The sequence below is a fragment of the Emydura macquarii genome, unplaced genomic scaffold (assembly GCF_026122565.2).
Source record: "Emydura macquarii macquarii isolate MOO-44397 ecotype Brisbane River unplaced genomic scaffold, CSIRO-AGI_Emac_v2 contig_3108, whole genome shotgun sequence".
Taxonomy (NCBI): Eukaryota; Metazoa; Chordata; order Testudines; family Chelidae; genus Emydura; species Emydura macquarii.
Window position 1 is genome coordinate 1,736,019 of NW_027133245.1, and position 23,942 is coordinate 1,759,960.

The window sequence follows — 23,942 nt, forward strand, 5'->3', positions numbered from 1 at the left end:
AGTCGACACGTTAAAACCACCCCCTCAAGTGGCGCAACGCAGTGAAGACATTGCGTAGAAGAGGAGTTACGAAGTCGATGGGAGTTACTCAAGCTACTCTGTGTAGCTTGCGTAACTTCCGTTGACTGCCGCTGAATTTGAAGGTAAGTGTAGACCAGGCCTTAGACACTTCAGTACCACAAAGATGTCAACAAGTTTGAAGGAAGTCAGATAAGAGCAATGTAAATGATTAAGGGGCTGGAGAGTTTGATTTATGAGGAAAGATTAAAAGAGAAAAACATGTTGAGCTTAGCCAAATGACAGCTAATGGGGCAAGAAGAGAATAATGATAACAGTCGACAAGCATTTAAAGTGTGTACACATCAAAGGAATGGAATTGTTTAAGGTGGTACAGGGGATAAGAGAAACGAGTTGCTATTCAGGCTGAATTTTAGGAAACAATTCCAAAACATGAGATTGTGGAGTCTTTTTTAAGAGCCTCAAAAATAACCACGGCAGTAGAAATCCAACAAACCAGATACATGGAAGAAAAAAAAAAATCAAGGAAAACAACAGCAAATGTGAAGCATAACTGAAGAGAATATCAGACACAGCTGAAATAAACATATTAGCTACAATGTAAAATCCCCATCCTGCAAACACTTAGGCATGTGAATTACCAGGATCAAGACTTGTGACAGAGTCCACTCAACATAGTAGTGCTTCCTGCTGGCCATCTTGGAGATTAGCTCTGCCAGCCGGTGTGCCCTCTACAAATGGTGCCTTTCCCGTCATTGTCTCCACCTGCAGACCTGCCTCAGTCCCAGAATTGCAATGTCCTCTTCATGACTCGGACCTCCGACCATTTCACCATCTGTGTTTCAGTCCAATAGTCCAGCTACTTCCTCAGTAGTGAGTGAGTATGTGGGACCCAAGCCCACCCACTAGTTCAGGTCCTGATCCAGGGACCCTGTAGGTAGCAGCCTCCTTCTGTAACTCTTTAACTTCTTCCCCAGTGCCGCTTCAATTCCCTGGGCCGCTTCTCTGTAGCCCCAGCACCTTCTTTACCCTCTTCTCAGGGCATTCAGCCAGCCAGGAACTCCCTCTTGCTCCTCCAGTCCCTGCCAGCAACTGCTCTGTCCAAGGTGCTACCCATCCTGCAGCCCGCTAGGAACACATTGGGCTGCCTGCAGCAACTGACTGTTTCTGGCCCTGCAGCTTCTTTTATGTGAGCTCCGTGGCCCTTGATTAGCTGCTCCATGCATTCTCCCTCCAATTGGCTGCTTCCTGCACAGCCTCACTAGGCGACTTGGAGGACTCATCTCCAAGCTTCTTTCTGGGACAGGGTGTGGCAGGCCCATGAGGCCTCTATTAACCTCTTCTTCTCTGGTGTGGCCCATCACAGGGCCTAAATGGGTACCTCACTAACACAAAGAAAACAAAGACACATCAAGTGTACATCAGCCTCAGAATAGTGTAGATAAGCAATAAGAGTCAGCAAGAATTCTGTTCATTGGTAGATACAAAAACAAAATCCCCAAAGTAGACATGCTTCATCAACTAATTTACAAATCCCAGTGGACCCATTAAGGCCACAAAATCTTCATCACACCACTGTGAAGCAGGATCCTACTCTTTAGACATACAATGTACTTACTGAAATCATTCCATCTCTGGAACTGGAAGGTGACATCCTGGCTATACAAACAATCCCCATGAGTTCTATATTTCCTTTCCTTTCCAAGTGTTACATGTCATGAAACTAATTGTATAAAAAAACATTGGGATATCTGGAATTCCAAAGAAAATGCTCTGATTTCAAGATTCTTGTTCAAGAGGCACTTTTTTATACATGACTCCTACAACTGAAGTTCCCATCAAAAACCAGAAAATGGGTGATGGAAATGTAAAGGACTAGGGCCTCAAATACAATCTGTTTCATTCCCCAGTCTAGGACACACCACCTCACAATAACCAGTGTGAACATCTCAGAAATCTACCAGAAGTGTCTGTACCTCAAGTGCCTGGTGACAAGTTATTTGATGTTATTAGCTTTCAGTCAGAACTGTTTTCCTAAATCCCTTAGACAGATTTGAAAAACTTCCCATTAAATTAATATCCTTAACCCGCCATACCCAAATGACCCAAGGTACCAGTCCTTTCTTGCCGTATGTACTCCTGTCTCTGATTTAGGCTATATTCTTGATACATACAATACAGAGTGACAAAACCTTGAAGACCTCTGTGACACAGAGGCCCATTGGTGCCAACTGGCAAAGGATTCACAGTTCATTACAAGCAACTCCTGTGTCTCAGACCTGACATACTCATTGCACCTAATAGACCACTTCCATAGTATTTATCCATGAAGGGTAGCATGTGAGGTCTCCACTGAAAGCTTGTAACTTATAATCATTGCAAAATTTGTATGGGTAATAGTTAAGGAATCATGTTACTATACTGAAAATTATTCCCTTATGGTGTTAGAGTGAAAGAGCATCACAGGGAATCAATCATATGTCTCAGTGATGGCCCCTTCAAGTGGGAGGGAGTTGTTACCCCTCCCAGCCTAGGCTAGCGAATTATGTAAAGTATTGCTCAACCGTCCACCATTGAAACAACCCAGAAGAGTCAATAGAAAACCATCAAATACAAACTATAAACATCAAAACCACTTGGCAGTGAAAAGGAATGATATGACAGTGGGGGGATCACCCTGTCCGTGAATAAAGACAGAAGACTGATTCAGTATCTCACAGGATGGAGAAAAGCATTCTATATCCATTTACTGAGGAGGAACCTTGATGAGCAGGAGTGATTTATGGAAGACTGAGTCCTGGCTCCTTGGCTCTAGGAAGCACTGCAAAAGACTGAATTTTGGGTTGAGAATCTACTTTATTAGATAGGAAAGGTAACTATTAATAAGTGTAGGCCCTAGTTAATGGCCCTGTCATGATCAAAACTCTTACTATAAAAACTCTTTACCAGATGATAACATTTCAGCAAGCAGTGCTTTCTCTCTGGCATTTGCCTGCTAGAGAGTTGCTGACTACTGTGTCTCTTGACACTGTGGCCTATTGAACTGGAAGAAACGGATTGCAAGAGAGTAATTGTCTTTCTGAGCGTATTTGCCTGAATGAAATAACTGAAGTGGTTTGATGGTCTTTCCCTTCGTGACAACTAGTCTTAGAGCCCTTCTACTTCTCCTCCGGTTGTTTTGTTACCCCCTCCTAGTATGGCTGGAGGGCCAGAAGATGATTTTCTAAAGAAACAATTAATCCTTCTTTCTTAATCTGGGCTCAAGAGGTTTCATCACCACCCCAAGTGTTCCCATTTGCTGCTGTTTCTGTGGTCACACATGCTCCTGTGGTACACTCCACCACAATCGAATCACCAACTTCCCTATTTGCTATTTCAGTATTTACAGGAACACCTGGGCTCTCAGTTGTTGTTACCTCTTTTGGCCCCAAGTTCCTACATCTTCCACCTCCATGGAATCCATACACACAGGCCCTACCTTCATACACACCATGAGAAAATGTTTTCAAAAAGGGGGGCCTTCTTTCACTTTCCAGCCAGGCCTTGAGTACCTTGAAGCAAACCCACCCTTGACTCAGACGAACAAGGTCCATAGCCCCAGCAATGCTTCTCCACCACAGTAGCAAGCAATCTTGCCTCCCTGTCTCGATCCCTACTGGGAACAGGACGGGCCTCCCCAGCAGACTGAAATAGTCTCCCAAGAGAAGCTGTGGAAATTGGCAACAACTGTGAAATTCAAATCCAGATCCACAAAGTTTAGGGTTTGCAAGACCCAGGTTTTTGTTCAATTCAATTTATGTATATAAATTACACACAATAGGAATTTTTCAGCACTTACCATTAAATGATACTCCTGGGACTTGCTGCATGACAAAATATGCAAATCAGCTCATATAAAAAGACTACTGAGATATCTTCTACAGAGTAATGCACTGGTTTTAAAAGGGGTGGATGGGTTTCCATAATATCATCAGAAATATATTTTCAATAGTTTTGAGACTAATAGATGGTTATATTTATGATACTGGGAGGAAAGGTGCTGAAAAGTAGGTCAGATACCACTCAAGGTGTGTCTGCGTATAACAATCAGGCACTGAGACGCTTAGGTCTTGGCATATGCAGTTTAATAACAGCCTACATGTATTCATGCACCACAATAAAGTGAATCTTGTTTCTTAGTCTGAGTCCATCTGAATTGCTGTATTCTAGGCATTACGCCACATGTAGTCATATCTGGATCTCTACAGATATGATTTTATTTATTTATGTTAATACACACACATAAACATATACTATTCTTGATAATCTTTTCCAAATCTAATCAGGTGCTAAACTTTTCATGTCACTTAAGTGGACAGCATCATTATTACTATTTGTACTGTAGTCACACCTAGTGGACCCAACAATGTAGAGAACCCATTATGCTAGGTCCTGTACTAACATGTCACAAACATCAAATCTTATCCTAAAGCATTTACAGTCTTAATTTAAGTTCAGACCCAACAGGTTGGTGAGCCAAACAAATGAAGGGAAGGGGAGACATTATGCAGGGATACAAGGATGCTCTTTCATACACTGTATCAGCTTGCTCGCTGTCTAACCATTATTAGTGAGTAGCATTCTGCGGGCATCATGGTTGAAGTGAGTCTTAAAAAGCTATTTGACTGAAGACGGGGTAGTGGCTTCATGAAGTTCTGGGGAGATTTTTAAGGCATAAAGGACGACACTGAAGAAAAGTGTGACAGTGCTTGTGAGGTGGGAAATACATTTAATTTTAATTGTTTTTACAAACAATGGTGGCAAAACCAGTTCAGGCTATTCATATCATTCTTGTGTGCTAGCAAAACGTTACATGCATACAAGGACCAAAAGTGAAGAATCTCCCTGAATTCTATGAAAATCTCCAAGAAAAGGGTGTAAGGGAAAGTATCGTATTTCTAAATCATTTGAATTTTCCTCAACTCTTTCCCTGCACACCTTAAAATTAGACTACTTGTAAGGTGCTCATCTGACATTTGGAGTCAGTTGTTGAACAGAACAGCTGACATGATATAGATAACAGACCTGAGTTCTGATAGCTCTTATTAAAAGTCAGAAACAAATATATAATTTCAAATGGACAAAATTAAAGTATATATCATAAAAAACAAACAAACTATTGACAGAAAGATTCCAAGATCAAGTCCTATTATATTAAAAAAGGCCTTGAAAGGCTCTGTCTTGTAGGAATTATAGCAGCACTGAATCTTCATTAATTAGGCTAGTTGTAGACAATTTATTCTTAAGTGGGGAAAGTAAAAAATAATTAAAAACTAACTATAACATTTCAGCAGCTAGTGTATAGTATTGTCAGTCAACAAATTCAAAATATCTAGTAGTGAAAAAATATGTACAAATGTATACAAACTTTCAAAAATGCTTTGAAATACCTTTTTGATGAGAGGTGGCAAATTAACTTTTATCCCAGAGGTACTCATTTGAATAATGAATTCTCTTTGCCTTGCTCATTTGGATTTACAAGGCGGAATCTTTTATTAGTTTTCTCGCAGAAAAATCTTTATGCCCTTTTCAAAGCTTACTGTGTTTTGGAAGTGAAAAGATTATTGAATAATAATTTTTCAAGATTAATTTTAAGGGTCTTCAGAAAATTCTTTATAGTTATAGTCAATGCAGCTATACCTGTATGTGTGCAATGTATGAGTATGTAACATAGATAAAATTGTAAGGGTCTTCATAAAGAAAAAGAGACCCTTCCAGTGTTTATATATTTTACAAACACACACATGTATATATGTACATATATATCCTTGCTTTGTTGACTTCAGTGGAGCAATGACAGTTTGCACGAACCCAACTCTGGCTTCTATGTACATACAGCTGGATAAACTGTATAAAAATCCTTTATAAAGTCTCCTGAAAATTCCCTCTGATTCTCGGTTTTGAACCTCAACTGTCAATATATTTTTTCCATAGAAAGTAATGAAAAATTACCTCAAGAAGTGTGACAAAGTAAAGCTCCTGAAATGCCAACTACTTCATACCAAGAAAGACTACATTCTCCCAAAGTTTTTTGAATATTATCAATTTGTCATTCAAAGGGAATTATAAAGACATCATGCCTTACTCAGTTTTAACTCTGTTCCCATTGCAGCTTAATCAGAAACATACCCCACAGTTTTTCATGTATACTACACTTTCAGAAATTCTAAAAATTCTCTTAACCACAGACAAGCATATCTAGCGGGAAGAGATTAGTGAGCAAATCCAGTATCCTTTACACAGGTGGGAAAGGCCTGACTGGCCGTGGAACTGCTGAGATTCCAATGAGCATGTCAGGCTTGGGGGCAGGATGTGGACAGCCTGTGCCTGAGGACTCCACATTCCCTAAACACTATGGAGCAAAACTCTTCAATGGTTCACTCCACAACTGCATAGACAACAATAGGGAGAAGTTGGGACTTGGCTAAGTGGTCCAGGAGCTTCTTCACTGCTCCAAACCTCTACAAAGGGAGTGTGGGGTTAGACAAGCTGCTATTGCTTTCCACAAACTGTGGTAGCAGCTTGTGAGTAGCTGTGTGTCTGCTCCACACCCTAATGCCATGATGTTGAAAAGGACTGCATCCCTGCAATTTTTATATAGCTTCCCTGTGCAAAGCCTGTTTAATTCTTGTGCAGCCCCTCTTCTCCCACCCGTGCAAAGGCAGATCACCCTAGCCTGCAGTATACATATGGCAGTACGCATTATCCAAGGGTAAAAGATTTGAGCAAAACTGAAATAATTGCCTGAATTTTAACTAAAGAAGAGTCATCTGAATATGAATCCACAGTGAGCTTCCAACCACATGCATACAGTTATAAGAGACACAATTCTAAGGGGTTCACTTCATTCCCACAGCATTCCAATCAAGACACAAAATATTTTTTAGACATCTAGCTTTGAACCTGAAAATCTTGCCTGCTACAGCTGAGTGCACTGTCAACAAGCCAAGAGCAAAGGAAAACAAAATGCAGTTATGGAATGTGATAAAGTTGCTCAGTTCACAATGAATCCTTTCGTTCCAAAGGGTTCTGTAACTGGGTAGATCTTCATTATAGCCTTTGAGATGATTAAACACGTGACTTTTAAAGGCCCTACCTGGGAATCTGTTTAAAAGAATATTTGAAGTAGTACAAGAGGGTGATAATGTTGAGATGTTAACATCACTACCGGGCAGAGTTAAGGTTGTCTGGGTGACTTAAGTGTGCATTTCTTACCTAAACATGTTTGGATTTCTTTTCAGCATAACCTTAACTCTGAATTTTCTGGGTTTGTAATGCTTGGTTTGGGGATAATTACATCTCTACTGCTTTTACCCTTAAGTTACTGATACATATTCTTAACCTTAATGCTATTTCAAAGTAGTTTTTGCCTGGGAATATGAATTAGCCTTTATTTGCTTTAGGCACTTTGTCTTTTATTTAATAAAACATAAGGCCCAAACACTTCATGAATTAAACCTTAGTCCACCCACATTCCTGCCATGATTTACTACTGCTGCTGGCTCTAATTGATAAAAATAGTAAGTAAGAGAGGAAATGGTGGTATTTTATATATGGAATTTTATGCACAATGAGCAGGACACATCTGGCAATACGGCTATGTAACTTTTTTATGGGGTAAAAATCTTGAAAATTGAAATACTCAAAGAATAATAAGGGCCAGATGATGGAAGGAAACAGGAATTCATGGTTTGCCATTTTACTGTGGGAGCATATTCCAAAATATGTTCTGTCTGCAGTATAACCCACTAGTGCCCATTACATGAGATTTTTTTCCTTGGAGGCATTATTCTATTTAGACTGCAGTCTGCCAATGCTGCAAGCTCAGGCATTATTTTACTTAGTCTGCCAAGGCTGCCAGCTGGTCAGTGCTATCTGCTGCTTACCAGAGAGAGTCACCAGGATCTGCTGTTCCTTATCAGAAGTCTGAAAAGGTCTATTTGCGATAAAAGCAAATCTGGTCTGCTGATCTGACTGTGAAGGACTCCACACAGAGCAGAAGTGATAGAATAGGGGAGGGCTTGGGGAGGCTGAGTGGGCTCGATATACTCCCTGCGGGCTGTGGAGGCCAGCGTCGTGCAGATTAGAGGTGGGGAGTCAGTGGATCCATCACTTTGTAGCTGCACTAGTTACTGCTCCCTTGGAGTGAGAGCTCTGGCAGAGCAGACAAACAATTGCAGCTTCAGGGCTGTAGTTGTGGCTGCAGAGTGGCTCCCATGTACCCTTGCAGAGCATCCCAGCAGACAGCCCCAGTCAGGCTGATATGCAGACACAAAAGGCTGTAAAACTGCCCCAAGGCTCTACTCTGTCCTCTCCAATCTCCTACCCCAGTGAAAGGAGTGTGCTGGGACAGGACGGGACTGGTTACAGAGTGCTGCACTCTAACAATCCCAGGTGGCACAGTGCCCCAGCCATTATCAGCTGCCAGAAATTAGAGTCTCCTCTGCAGTTATGGCAGGGGCTGAGCTAGACCTGGGAATCAGGAAAGCATAAAGGTGGCCTAACACCAGCTTTGCAGCTGATGTTCTAGATCGCTGATTTTTCCTCTTCCCTTCACCAAAATGAATTACTGAGAGATAACAGCGACACCGCTTGTAGGCACAGTACACCTCCTGGGCCTGTAATTCCAGCCAAAAAACCAATCACTCTCCACAATTTCCAATTTTTGGTAAAAGTTGAAAAAAATAGAATCGGACAGTGACTCAGTCAGGGAGAGCATGATGGTGGAGGGTTATGTGAGACCAGCAATTCTTATTCAGACACTGAGACATTTGTGTCAGAAAACAAACTGTAAGTGAACTAGTCTTTTTGTGATACATTTTCAAAGTATTGCGTAGGGCATTAATTTCAGGTACTTGAGGCTAAAACCCCGTCCAACACAGCTCATGCCCAAAACTGACTATTGCTGGATATTTAAAACCAAATCTTTCCCCCAAGACTAACCTGGATAAACTGGCTGGTATGAGCGAGGCCAATATAGATTGCTGAAGCTGTGGGATGGGTGGGGAGAGATGACAAACTTCTCCCTAAGCCATGGAATATTAGCAGAGTGGCTCTCCTACCACTGCTATGCTCTCAAAGTGTCAGGTAGCCCCTCTGTCAGCTGTGCCTCCCCTCCCTAGAGATGAGGGTATAGCTGGTGGACCCACAGGTCAGAGCCATTAGTTCTGCACCTAAAACCTTCTCTGAAATGGCAAATGAAATGTATCTCCATTCTTCAGACTGGATTCTTACATCTCTGAGAGAGATTCACTCCAAGGCAGGGTAGGTGGTGGTACTTTTGCAGCTGCCTTCCTCTTGATTTCTGAATGGATAGGAAATCATCAGTTGTAAATTGCTGTGCATTACTTGATAGAAATCAACCTCCCCTGGTTGCCCTGACAACACAGGCTGTCCAGCCTGTAGTTGAGTAGTGCTGGCATTGTAAGAATCATGGTGGAAAAGAAGTTGTGTCTGCTTTGGGGTGCTGCAATCTCCCTCTCATTTAGGGCCTTCACAAGGGTCTATGTCAGTTTCCACTTGGGATGAGTGAAGCTGAATTTCTATAATCATACATTTTCTTGTGTCTATAATCTCTGTCATTTACACTGAAATCATCCATTGATTTTAGTTTACGGAAGCAAAGTTGTGGTCCATACCAGAGAATGATACAAGATGTTCATTTTCCTTGATTTAAGTCAGAGGGGGGAAAAAAAGGATCAGATGTTGACAGCCATTAAAAACAAGCAAAATAAAACAAAATCACTGCCTAAAATCTCTCTACAATTTAAATCTTTATGTAAGCTTATTTTGTCTCATTTTGTAGAGCTTTGTTTTTGTGTGTGCTTTATTTAGGATCATTTGATGAAAATGTAGGTAAGGAAGCTTAGGTAGCAGATCCCAGGAAATGAAATGATCACTCTATTTTTAGCTGAACTGGAGTGCACTTACACAACAAAATGCTTTTCTGTTAAGAAAACAGGACAAAGGTAAGTTGGAGTCATGGGAACTGGTGAAGAAAGCAGCAGAAAGCATAAAAACTCAACCCAGATGTAGTAAAGATTTTCCAGATGTGGAATTCTTTCTGTGGATCAGTAGATTTAGCTTGGCTTACTGAAGTTATAACGTTTATCCTGGAAAAAATATAAGTATGGCTCATTTCTTATCTCTCAGTCTTTTAATGTAACCAAATGCAATTTACTTTGCTAAAGTTTTATATCTGGGCACCCTTTATGAAAAAGTTTGACACTCATTCCCTGTAGTTTCTCTTATATATGGCATACATTGTCTCATTGGAAATGCCTTTGGAATTCATTACAGAAGTTAATAAATATAGCAACTTCTCAAGCTGGAAACGCCTCCCAGTGTTCATTTATACTTCTTCATTAAGAAATAATACTATGCGAAAGTTGTGTATTTATTCCAGATATAAACAACTCTGCAAGTTTTACAAAAGTCTTTGGTTATAATTTGCATTTGCCTTCTTATATCTTGGTATTATTATTTTTTTTAGTCTTTAGTCTACCCATTCATTCAGGAAATGGGCTGACTCTGATGTAGTTTAAAAATGTGTTTACAGATTTTAAACTCCAGTCTCCAATTTAATAAAAAACAGTGGTTTAAAAAAAAATCACTCTGTTTCTTGTAGATTACTTCTTCTACAGAGGTGAAATACAAAATGTCCTTAATTTGATGATAATTTGATTATATAATCAATATATGCAGTTTGCCAACTGGAAAGGACATTTATATAATAAATTCACTGTCCTCCGTGCAAATATCTTCAAATACAGAAAAAAGACATAACAGAGGTAAAGCTTCAATATGCCTTTGCTCTAAAATATTTACAATTTTACTGACAGACTCAAAAATTATTAAATCATTTGATGCTCTCACATTAAATGGAAAATGTTATGGGATTAATTTTCCTTCTTGGATAACATTTGGGATTGATTATATCCACATACAGGATGAAATCCTAAGCCAAGTGAAGTCAATGGGAAAATCCCCAATGACTTCAATGGGGCTGTGATTTCATCCATGATGTCATTTTATTGGAGTGATATGTGTGCCATATAAGAATTTGAAATATATTAACTTATGCCTGGCACATGTGGAAATGGTTTTAGTTAATTCACATGCTTTGGTCCAATTTTGTAATTTGATTTCCAATCCAATATTTCGTTTCCATTGCAGTTTAATGGGTGGTGATCATCTATCATTCCATTTAACAGATTTGTATACAATTTACAAATGTTTTTTCTGCCATAGTTGCCTGAAATACAGTACGATAAAGTTATATCTCATGAAATAAGTAACTTTGTTCTTTAAATATATTTATACTTAAGGCAATCAACAGAGTGACAGATAGAAATTCTTGATAAAAGTCTCAGTCTTTCTTCTGCCTTCTTGAGATATAAAGGAACATTCATTCCTGGGTGAGATCATGAGTTAGGCAGCCTTCCGGGAGCAAGTTGGGTTTTTTTGCTGTTGGAGCAGGTATTTTGACTACTGTTCTTCTCTAACTTCAGGCCTAGAGTTTGGTATTCATTAAAATCCCTGATTGCTTCCCCTTTTGCCTTTCTACTTCTACTGAATCAGGGATTTTGGAGAAATAACGTACCTATGCAGTGCTCCTGAATCAGTTGCCAAATGTGCACTTTTGCATCACCTAAAGCACTGTGTCAGCTGCAGATGCTAGTGAGTAGTTTCCATTGACAATTAAACCTTAAACAAATAACCACTGGGTAAATTAAAGAGGCAGTTCTTCCAGATAGACTTTCAATGAAGTTACTTTAAGGTCTAAATCTAGCAAACCCTTAACTCAGGAGACTAATCCTTGCTCCCATGAGTGGAGTGAGGTTATGCAGGACTGATTCTAAATGTATACACAGCATCTATTAGAGTGTCTACAGGTGAGCATCATTTCCAGTTCTCTCTTTGCAACACTCAGGTGGATTACACTGCAGTTAAATGTATTTTGCAAACTTACAAAAATGTTACAGCCAACAAAAATGCTTGAAAATTCCCTGAAGCTGAAATTTTGTCACAAAAGTCTTGTGAAATTTCTGCAAAAGCATTCAAGAGCAAAGCCTGTTTACAATATATGCTTTTTGCAACACTCCCTGGTTTCTACCTGCAAGGGTTCCTGCCTTGCTGCCCATCCAGTTGGGCTGGCCTGTGATCCTGCTGCCTATACAATGCGAGTAACTAATCTGCAGTACCTGGCAGTTCCTTCTTGGTGGGGAGCATGACGCTAAAAAGGATATGCTCCAATGACCTCACCACACCTTTAAGTTGTCTGGCTGGCTGAGGGAAAGGAAACTGTGCTTTCCAAGTTGGGGGGATGGGGGGGGGGGGAAGGAGAGAGAGGCTCAGAAGCTGCTGCAAAAGGGGAAAATGGGTCAGCATGGTGACGCTGACTCATCCCCTGGGACCAGAAGGGTAGAAGAGTTGAAAAGGGGCAAGACCGGGTGGGAGAAGTCCTTTTCCACATAGCAGGTGAGGTAGCACCCACCCTCCCTCCCCTTAAGGTGGCAAAATACCAGATGTGGTCAGGACCTGCTCTGGGCATCGTGTTAGCTGCCCCTTTTTAAGGGGGCTGGGAAGGAATTTTTCCCTTATCACCAGATAGGCCCAGGTGGAGTGTTTTTTTTTTTTTTGCCTTCCCCACAGTGGGGTCAGGGAGGGCTTTGAGGACGAGAGGCATGAAGGGAGTTAGGCTATATGTTGCAACTCTTTAAGTGTGGGGCGGATGTCCAGTCCAGGTACTCCATAGGGAAGGTATACAGTGACTGGATTAATGGCTTAGTAAAGGAGGTGTAAGTTAAAGGAACAGAAGGGGGGGGGGAGGGGAAGGAATTCAGGGCTTCTATGAATAGTACAGGCAGGGAGCCAATCCCCCTTTCTTATAGCCCACCTTAACCCTCCTATGGGGGATGGGGGTGGATGATAAAGTCCCAGCAATGGGCTGGCTGGGGGATCTGGTTGGAAAAAGAGGAAGGGCTGGCAGAAGCCTTCTGGATAGTTATTGAATGAACATGGGATTACCTGCACTTGTACATTTTATCTGCCGGGTAGTCCTAGACCTCTAATAATAAAGTTGTGGCCTGATTAAAACCATATCAGGTGTCTCCTGTCCTTCTTTCAGTATAGCAGGACAATGCAAGGATGACTAGAGTCATTAACTTTCTGTAAGCCTGGAACTTTCACTTTCTATATCCAATGATGGTATCATAACTCCTGTCAAAAGCTGATCATACTAAAAGCTGGTCTGTGGCATATAAAGACAATGTGGTGTATCCACTGGGTACCATACTAGTTCTTTCTTGGCAATCAAAACAGGGACCCCTTTAGGTCCTGCTGCATAATTTTGAGCTTGCATTTCTTGACCCTTTGGCTCACAATAGCTACTGTCAGTCTACCTGTATTATCCTCAGTGGTTTCAGTAAGTCAAAACAGGTAGGAAGCTGTCATTCAAACATCAAAAGTGATGGAAACCTTGTCTTTGTGATTCTTCTTCTTCATCTTCTTCTAGCATTTAAAGTCTTCAGTTGAGATCAGAGTTTCACTGTGGTAAGTGTTATACATCTATATAGTCAGTCCTTTTCCTAAAAGACCATGCAGAGGATTCACTAACATATGAAGAATGTAGCCTCTCTAGTAATTCATTAACCACAGAAGACAACTGACTCATGCTTTTGAAAATTAGGATGTCCACCCCTAGTTTCTTAAGAGTGTTATCAATGAGATGGCCAAATACTCTAGAGTCCACATTTGACCACACAGATGCCAGCCTCTTAATTGGTACAAAGTTGCTTTGCAGACCACAACAAAATGGCATGTAAACATTTATGGTATTCGCACTTGCCAGACACTGGAATGTATTTTAAATGTAACAACATTTTGTTAAACAAGCTTAGAAACTCAGCGTTTGAGAGATTAAAAGAAATTCCTGTTACTCTGGCTAGATCCGAGAGGTGTCAGTTCCACTAAGTGTCACTTTTTAGCCTTGAAGACATTTGAAACATTAGTCAGCATTACTGAGAGAAAATTAACAATCTGAGCAATCTGTCAAACAGCAGATACATACTACCATATCACCCTTGCAATAGATTGCAGCACCTTGTGCTGATGAGAAAGGACCTCTTCCCTGTATTCCAAAAGGAAAAAGCTTTGCCTGCAGATGTGTGTAACCCAAAGAGGGCTTTTGGTGCTTGTCAAATGGATTTTGAGCAAGTCCAAGAGGAATGTAAATAAGTATGACTTCTCATCAAACATCAAAGAGATCGCTTTTCTTCCTTAAGGGTTTGGGAAGAGGTGATTTTTATTCAGATAATACGGTGGTTTAAGGCATGTATGTATACACACAAATAGTAAAATTCTCTGTACATATATCAAAATTTTCTATGGCTTCTTGGACTTCTAGCGCTTCTAAGAGTTGGGGACTGATTGCACTGAGTGCACTGAGATCCTCAGATAAAAGGTGCTATAAAATATTTGTAGTTTGCCAATTTTCAAAACCACAATCTCAAAAAAGGAGTTAAGGGCCAGTGTGCTTTTGAAAATTCCATTAGGTACCTATGTGCATGTTTAGGCAGCTAAAGTCTATGACCTAGATTTTAAAAAAGTGACTCCTAATTTTATTGCCTTCATTTTTGGGTGCCCAAGATGAGCCACAAAAAGGGACCTATATTCCAGAGGGCAGGTGCTTAGCACTTTCTGAAAATCCCCTTTAAGGTGTCTCACATTGTGCATCCAAACACTGACACATTCCAAATCAACAGTCACTTTGAAAATTGTACTCACTGAGTCTTTCTGAAACGTTGATTGACTCTAAAGTCAAATAACTGTGATAAAAGATGAACACTCACACTTATCAACTAGGATTGGGTAAACTGGTTAAGATAATATAAGTACCAACCCAAGTTTTTACCCAAAACACAATCTGAGCAAGATTAATTTACTGAGATTTGAAGTAGTTTGGTTAACTGGTATTTCCAGCCAGGAAACACTGGAAAACCTCAATAAAAAGTAAAATCTCATGAGTTGCAGCTTGATACAAGACTAAACTAGTTCTTTGAGGAAGTCTGTCTCTCTGACCAAGATTTTCAAAAGTGATGAGAAATTTTGAATGCCAAACTTGGGGCTCCTTAAAGAGGTTTGAAGTTCAGAGGCTGGTACTTCATACTTTCTGAATATCAGATGCCCTTCAAGGTGCCTTGAGTAGGCTCTAAAATTGGAGGCTCCAGAATCATTAGCCACTTTTGAAAATCTTGCTTCTGTGCCTAAATTTGCCACCTGTAAAATAGGGAAATAATAGTTCCTTTTTCTTACCCGTTGTCTGTCTTGTCTATTTTGATTGTAAGCAATTCCTGAGCATGGGCTTACCATGTGTTTGTACAATACGACCCCAACCTAGGTTGGACAATAGGAGCATTACTATACCAATAAATAAATAAAGCTGGTAATAATAGCTATACCCCCAAAATATTATAAACATGTATATATTGTAAATATGTATATATAATACAGACCAGTGTTTGGAAAGTAACCTGTTTTATTAAATGGTTTTTAAATGATCATTAAATTGTTAAATAAAATTTATCTACAAATAAATAACAGTTTGCTGAAAATAACATAGCCCTCTGACTTTTCCCATTTTTGTTGGGAGAGAAAATGCCTTAATTATGAGGTTTTGAATGTGGTATTGTTTAATTGATAGAGAAGGCTTATCATGAGAGACATTTTTATGGTGGATCAGTGCACAGTAAAATGTACATTCTTAACCTTAAAACATGTTTAAAACACTCACGTCAGTGTTAATGCATGTTTTTTTCACACCACACAGATCTCTTTGATAATAAGTACCTTTTCATAACAAAAGTATGTATTGCATTAAAAACACACATCAAGTTTGACACTGAACGGACAGCTGAAAGATTTAGCGCAACGCCCAGCAGCTGTGAATTGCTCAGATACAGCTTTATACATCTTTATTCCTATCAGGTGAACCTACCTTGCCTATAATTAACCAGTAATATATTAATTCTTTTTTTAAATGGGGGCATATTCCCTGCCAGGAAGCTGAGTATTTTACAAGCCAGCTATAATGTTAGCTACAATATGAATCTACATACTAAAAATCTTTGCTAATTTATATCTAAGGTTACACCCATGATTCACATAATCCCTTATGTAACTGACATACAAGAACATTACAATTACAAAAACAGTTAGCATTTACAAGTATGAAAATGACTCAATTAATATGTGAACAGAATTACCCGCTCTTGTTTTGCTCAGAAAACAAGGCCTATGATAACTCAATTGAACTTCTCTTTATTGCCATTTCTAGGGTTCATTCACAATTACGAAAGAAGGAATGAGACAGACTAGCTACCAAAAGGCATCCAGAAAAATATAATATTAACATGTTGTGTGGTACTTGTTTTCAAAGCAGTAAGAATTATGTAAAAGTTTTAAATGAACTTTTTTTAATTACCTATTGTTTATCCATATAGTAATGAACTAGTCTTATCTATTTTGCTTTTACAAACAAAGCTGAAATCATAAATGATGCTTCTAAAACCAAACATCTTAGTTAAAAAAGAACAAAGAAGCTGTAGAAATCATTACAAAAAGTCTTATAAAAGATACACATAGGAAATACTTAAAATTGCAGCTGGAGATAGGGCAGCTGAATAAATAATTCTTAAGAATTTGAAACACAGAGATTCAGCTTTTTATCACATGCATTGGAATTCACTTTAATATCACTTGACCTCTTTCACAGAGTTTGTATTAAGGTTTTGTGGAAGATTTTTGGATCTCTTTCCAATTTTCATGACAGTGATACTATGTAATGAGACATTGCAGAAAAAGAAAAAAAATTTCAGTGCAACAGCCAGACATGGTGTATGTTTTAAAATCATCTGTTGGCAAAATCCAGAAAGGTAAAGAAGTTAGTACAGCTTTCATCGATCAGGTGATGTAGCTTATACATCAAGGAGACAGACAATGTAAACAAATGTAGCTTGCACTCCACTGTAATTTACACTTCCTTCTGGCTCTTTATGGTTAAATTACATCAGTTTAAGCTCCCTCACACATTGGTAAAGTGGGTGCAAGCATCCGGCAGGAAGTATGAGTATGAGTAAGGGAATCTAACTTACACATGACATGACATCTAAATTTGACACAGTCATATTTACTAGAGGTCAGGTTTTCAATCTGAAACCTTTCTGGTTGTGAATAGTGCTATTGATTTTGTTGATCTGAGATGACTAGCAGCAGTAGGCTTCATTGACCATTCAAACTTTTCTAGAGCCAGAAACCAGCTGGTTCGGTTTTCTGGATCTTTGGAGTACCAAGAGGGAGTGACTCCTCTCTTGAATTTGGTTCATTCCAGAGGATTGGGCAGCAAAAATCACTGTATTTTTATTTTAGTTAGGCATGATTTATTCCATCGTCACCTATTCTGTATGGTTCGCAGGCAAAGAAAGCATTTGCAAGACTTCATGATTCAAACCTCTCTCTCTGTTGATGCCAAACTAACACAAAATATAAGCATCTTTTACGTGATGAAGCAATTTTAATCCAGATCTGCATCTCAACTTGGTAACTTGGGTTTCTCTAGAGATCATGGGCTGCCGGGGAATTATCCATTAGTTAATATTCAAAAGGGTGAAATATAGGGGTGCCTGTCTGGCTGGTCCCTCCAGGATTCGCCACCGGATGCATAGATGGTGCAGCTAGCAACGCAACAGCGAGTGACAGGCACCAGTCAAAAATCCTGTCTCCCTTTCGGAGCCCTAATGGCACCCATGGGTGGGGTAGTGTAACCCTTTGGGGGAAGAAAATGTCCCTAGAAAAGTGGATGAGCCAAAATGGATGAGCCAGAAACCTGTTGGCCAATGGTACCCACACCACTGGGCCCACACCCATTTAGAAAAGGTGCAGTTGCAGATAAGGAGGGTGCTTCCTTTAACTTGGGGTGGTGTTCTGCCTTGAAGCTGAAGCAGGCCTATATCAATTGTTTTGACCTTTGTCTTGCCATTGGTGTTCTTTAGTCCCTTCAAAGAGAGAAGGTGGAGGGCCTATGGCAGCCCCTTCCCTCTTTGCTTTGTACACGTCAAAGGTCAGCGCTCGATGGTTGCTTGTCCTGGTGGGGAAGGACCCCAGTGTCAGCAGCGGCTCAGATGCCCAAGTGGCCCTATTTAGGGGTGACATACTTGTCGCAATTTGGGGAAGGCCCTAGAAAAGGAGGGCTAAAAAAAGCTCCCTTCTAACTTATTCTTTTCTGGCTCTAAAGGTCTACTGCTCGCGCATTGCATTCTTCTCCCACACTATTGTCAAGCCTTATTGACTGACTGACTTCATCAAGTTTCCTTTCATCTGTCAAGAGGTTGGATGGCCATATGAGATACAGAGCTGGGCAAAAATTTTAGAATGATTAGTTTATTTGATGAAAGGTGTAGTTTTGGGTCAACCAAACTATTCACAAATTTGACACAAATAATTTTGTCCATTCACAAAATGACCAGGAAGTGGAGGAGGTGCGGCTCCAACCCACTCCCCCTTATAAACTTTAGCCTAGTGGTTCGGGCACTCATCTGGGATTTAGGAGACCCAGGTTTAAATACCTACTCTGGAACAGACCTGAAATGAATTTTTTTGATTCACCAAAAATTCTATAAAATGTCCACCTGAAATGATTTATTATTATTATGTTGATTTTTTGGAACTGCCACTGAACCAAAAAATTCAGTTATTGGCCCAGCTCTGGTCATACGTAGCAGCCAGTCATCAGAAGGTGTGGAGAGCTTGAGAATTCCTTCCTGTTCAGATTATTTTTAATATGTCATTTTATAATTTTTCAGAGGAAGGTGCTGGTCCCACAGACACCTTCAACTCCTATTAAAGTGCCCCTGAAGATGTTGGGTATCTCTCACAAAGCAAACACAGCATGAAATATAAGTGCAGTCATTATTCAATATGGCAGCTAACAATTAACAAAACTGCTAAAAAAAATCCAAATCCGTTTATTAAAAAAAGCTTCAAAAACATGGTATCAATTATTTCACTTTCTTTAAAATATGTGTTGTCACCATGAAATGCCAGCCTTCAGCAACTAAAGGCATCACAAACCTTCTTTCCAGTAATGAGATCACATAAATGTCAGTGGAATAGTGAAATGCAAAATATGTCCATTAGCATTCATTGATATTTGGCAGTCATCCATGCAAATTCAAACAGCATCGCTGTAGCGGTTCTTTAGAATGACAAGCTGTAAAGTGATGACTGCTCACCTGACATTTTTATTTGGAGAACAAATACCAACTAAAATAATACTGTTGGAGAAAGACTATTGTGCTATCAATTGTAGAAGAAAGATTATCTGATAGCCAAGAACTAACCATTTGTTATCTCAAATCAAGTTGTCACAAGAGTAACTGCTAACGTACAACCGCTCTGCTAGAAACAGATATGAAATGATTGAAATGGAGGAAGAACTGTTTTAACTCATTCACCATATTCTATAGTGCCAACTAGAGGCCATGTCTTATAGTTTGCAAATTACTACCATGCAAAAGTTTTCATCTCACTAGGATACTTATTTGTTACTAGTAAGTTAACTCAGGTTTTGCTTGAATTCCTGCATACCTGCAAACCAATTCAGTCAGCAAGACCCAATTTTTCATGCAGCAGTTTGATCTAAGTTTCAGAATGGCTAAGTGAGGATACAACTTAAATAATTTTTTAAAAAGTATGCCAGCGAACAGGTTTTATACAAATAAATTGCAGACTCAGTGTAGTTTTGAAGCCCTATGTATTAAAAACTAAATCTGTTTTCTGCAATGAACTTGGAACTATTGCCCACACCCAGCCCAACTGTGTAATAAGATTATCTGACTCTTGGACACGTCTGTAAAAGACAGTGTAGTCTATTTTGCTTTTCAGTTAGAGCTCCGATTAGAACAGAATTAAAGTGTTCTACCCAGCATGCCAGGCAGTTGGCCTTTTATGTGTCTTGTTTACTGACAGAAGAACCTGTTGCTACTGAATTTTAAAGGTCTTCCTGCTAAGAGCTCTCACATACAGTCTTGACCCATCTTGTCATCGCTCAATCACTTTATATTCTGTAACTCATCTCACCATGTGGCAGGCAGCACAGTGAAGATCCTCTGTTGCCTGACACTGCTGATGAAAGTCTGAGAGGGGAAATGCCCTGCAGTTAAGGTCTCTTTTATCATCTCTGTAATTTTCCTACTTACAGATCAAAGGCAACCAAGGAAATTAACACCCCAAACCACTGAGTCTGTGCTTCATTACACAGTGTATTTACTAAAAGTCTAAATCATAAAGATACAGGAAAACCTCGTTGTTTTATCCGAGTTCTGCTGTGTCCACAAGAAATTGTTTGATTGCTACATCCAGTTGTAATATTAACAGTATTAATATTTCATTTGGAAATGTCCTAGAGGATATATTAATATTAGCAGTATATCCTCTAGGACATTTACAAATGAAAAATATTTTTGTTAATCTTTTTAGGTCTGTCACATATACAGGTACACTTTCCACCTGGCCTCTGCATTCTACTAGGAAACTTGAAATAATGTTTGACTTTGACTTGCAGTGCTCTGTTAACATCTTTTGCAGGTTTCTAAACTTTTATCTCCTGATGTCTGAGGTTGTAACAAACTCCTTAAGAAAGATAGTAGGTTTTACTGCCATGGACACTGAGGAAAATTGCTTTCTTTTTGTCCGTTATCTATAATTTAATTTGCCAGAAAATAGTACCCAGTCTTTCCATAATTTCCTGCATTACACGCCTCAGTTTTCCCATATGTTGCCATTCTTATGCTCTTTCTTGTCACCAATTTTGTAGAGGGGCCACTCAGTGCATAAGGAACACTCTTTACTTCCAGTACTGAAGGTTGGGAATGTGCTACTTTATTCAACTATACACAAACAGAATTGAGGGAAAACACACACTAACTAAAACAGCAAGAAAAAGAGGACTGGAGCATGGCTCCAACTCATAATACTCTGAGTAACCCAGTTAATCTCTTAATGACCACTTTACTATAACAATAATACAAAATAATAGGTCCTGTTTCAAATTTTACAAATTATGGGCTTGTTAAATATTGGACACAGTTTTTTAAATTACTGTGAACTGTACTAGCTAAAATTGCTAGTGACATTTGGAAAGACAGTTACTTTAACCATAGCTTTCCATTCTAAGCCAAAGTTTTGATTTTGCCCCTCACTTAACCAGCAACCAAAACCAAACCAAAACATAAGACAAAAAACAGAAGCAGCCCTGAAAATGTGACAAATAAAAAACAGAAACCAAACACCTAGTGGTGTCTAAGCATTCTTACAAACATTTGAAAATAATTTTAATGTTGTAGTTCATAGATGTCAACACAAACTATCAATAAAAAGTAGTATAAAAGATACCCCACATGAACTGTACTTTGAGTTATATAACAAGAGGATTTTTGGGGTGCGATGTACTCTAGCATTTACAGCAACATTACATCCAATTCACAAAGTCTGGGCATGTCTTTCAGTACTACCACCACTTCTAATACTGCCACATAATCAAATTAGAATAGTTGTAGCATTCAGAGAACACAAATAGCACAAACTGATACAAAAGTAGTCCTTTAATATTGTAGAGGCGCTTGCCTGTTTTTGCCAAAGGAACATCTCCAATAAAAGAAGACCATAATTCCCTGGTACCCACTATTAAGACAGCAAAGATCCAGTCAATGGGACAAACTACATTCCTAGCTCAGTCCCATTGTCCTCAGTGTTTGTTTATCAAGACTTCAAATACATCATAATAGCTTTTTAACAACAAGCAGAAATTTAGCACCTGGAACACAAAAGATAAATGTAGGTTCCTTTGATGCTTTGCAGAATACTTCCAAACATCTCCGCTAGTGTCACGCACGCTATGTGACTCTTGCCCAAGAAGACAGTTCCAGTTCAGGATGTAAAGAGTTATATTTACTCAGAGATTTGTCAGGTCTATAATCTTGAACAACATTCCAAAGTAAGCCTAGTTTAAGCCTGTTTTTTACCACTAGGATAAGTAGCTAACATTCCATGAAACTCATACAAGAAGAAGAGAAAACAAGTAAATGTTTACTCACCAGCCTTCTCCTTTTCTGAAATAACTGGCATAGCCTAAAAAAAAGAAAGGTTGCATTTAAGAAAAGGTAACAAAACTAAACTCAAATATATTGTTATTATTGATTTATCTAGGTTGTGGTCGTATCCAAAGGCTCTGAAGGGAACTGATACCTCTGTGTAGTAGGCACTCTACAATCATACATGAAGACATAGTCCCTGCCTGAAAAGGCTTACAGTGTAATGTGAGAAAAAAAGATGCAACAAATGAGTGGAGAACAAAAATAAGGGAGAATAAGACCACATGCCATGATCTTACATAGACATACCACCATTGCAATAAGTGATCTGTAAAATTAAAATGTCACAGAGAGATCTAATAGGGAATGACTGATTCTGAAAGACACAACAATGAAAACTGCACAGCTGAAAAACTGAGGATAAAAGACCCAAGTTCTTCTCCCACTGAAGTCGACAGGCATTCTGCAAGTGACTTGAATAGAGGCAGATTCAGGCCCAAACATAGAATTTCTGCATAGCATGTTGATTTCTTACTTCTTTAAAACACTTTTCAGTAGAAATAAAAAAGTTGTTGCAGGCCTCGTGATTATAAGATTGACGGCTTAGTTTGTTTCTTCTCTTTCTCTCAACTTAACACAGAATTTCCCCCTCCTAAAAATGGGACCATGGTTTGGTTGTTTTTAATATCAGCATAGTATCATTTACCTTTAATTATCTCAATCTTTTTGAGAAACATAAATAGCTTTAAAAATGTTGCAGGGGAAAGATGAGTGAATTATCTGATTTTGAAATCAGTTTAGAGAACATATTCAGAAACACCAACTAAATGAAGGGGACATTTGCATGTCTCCTTCTCGCATGTCACTATGCAGCTGGATACTATAGTTCTGACTCAAGAAAAATATCCTACTGCAGCCAACTGGAATGTTGCCTGAGTCAGGACTACAGGATTGGGGTTGAGATGTTTTGCCAATATCTCAGTACTGGAGTGAAATACCTAATTTTTTTAAAGGGGGGGAGGAGGGAATTGGGGAGAAGCCAGCTTGAAATTTGCAGTCTGAATGGCTGTTTATGGAGATCCTTTGAAATGTGGCTAAATCCCTTAGCTGGCTTTGAAAATCCTAAATTTGTTTTCTGTTTCTCTTTATTTTTTGGTATGATTTTCTGGGTGGTTTTTAAAGAGCCATTTTCTTTCTATAGAATATTAAAAGACTAAAGGATATATACAGTATATATAAATACTTGCTACATATAGTGGTAACAGCCATTTGATAAATTGCAGAGTCATACGATAACATTTACGAGTCACCTTTGAGATGGAAAAAACAGTACCAATACAACTCTTTAAAACCATCTGTGAAACACTGCTAAGGAAATTTTCTTTTAAAAATTCAGCACACACACATCCCATTTAGTATGCTTGTATTATATGCAATATTCATACATTCAACTGAGCCCAAAGTGAATTTGCTAAACTTTGCTTGGTTTTGGGGTTACAATCATGGGAAACCAACACATTTGGCATGGCCTTTACCCAGACTCAGACATTGGGCTCACATTTGCTGAAATGTTAGTAAACCTTGGAAAAGTGCTTGAGTTTTTATTGGTTAGAAAACCTAGAAACAGTTAAAAAGTTGATTGGTTTGGAGGTTTGTTATGAAAATTTCATTCACACAGCTGTTTGCAATGATGTCATTAGACTATTTAATGAGGTCTTGAAATGACATACTAAATAT

General features: G+C 39.1%; 1 protein-coding gene across 1 annotated transcript in view; it reads right to left on the minus strand.

The window, feature by feature from the left end:
• The window catches only part of DLC1 (DLC1 Rho GTPase activating protein), a 413,813-nt gene that overhangs the window by 152,460 nt on the left and 237,411 nt on the right, over positions 1-23,942 (minus strand). The window contains exon 5 of the mRNA XM_067530650.1: positions 22,209-22,242. Coding sequence (XP_067386751.1) covers positions 22,209-22,242 — 34 coding nt within the window. The remainder of the gene's footprint in view (positions 1-22,208; positions 22,243-23,942) is intronic.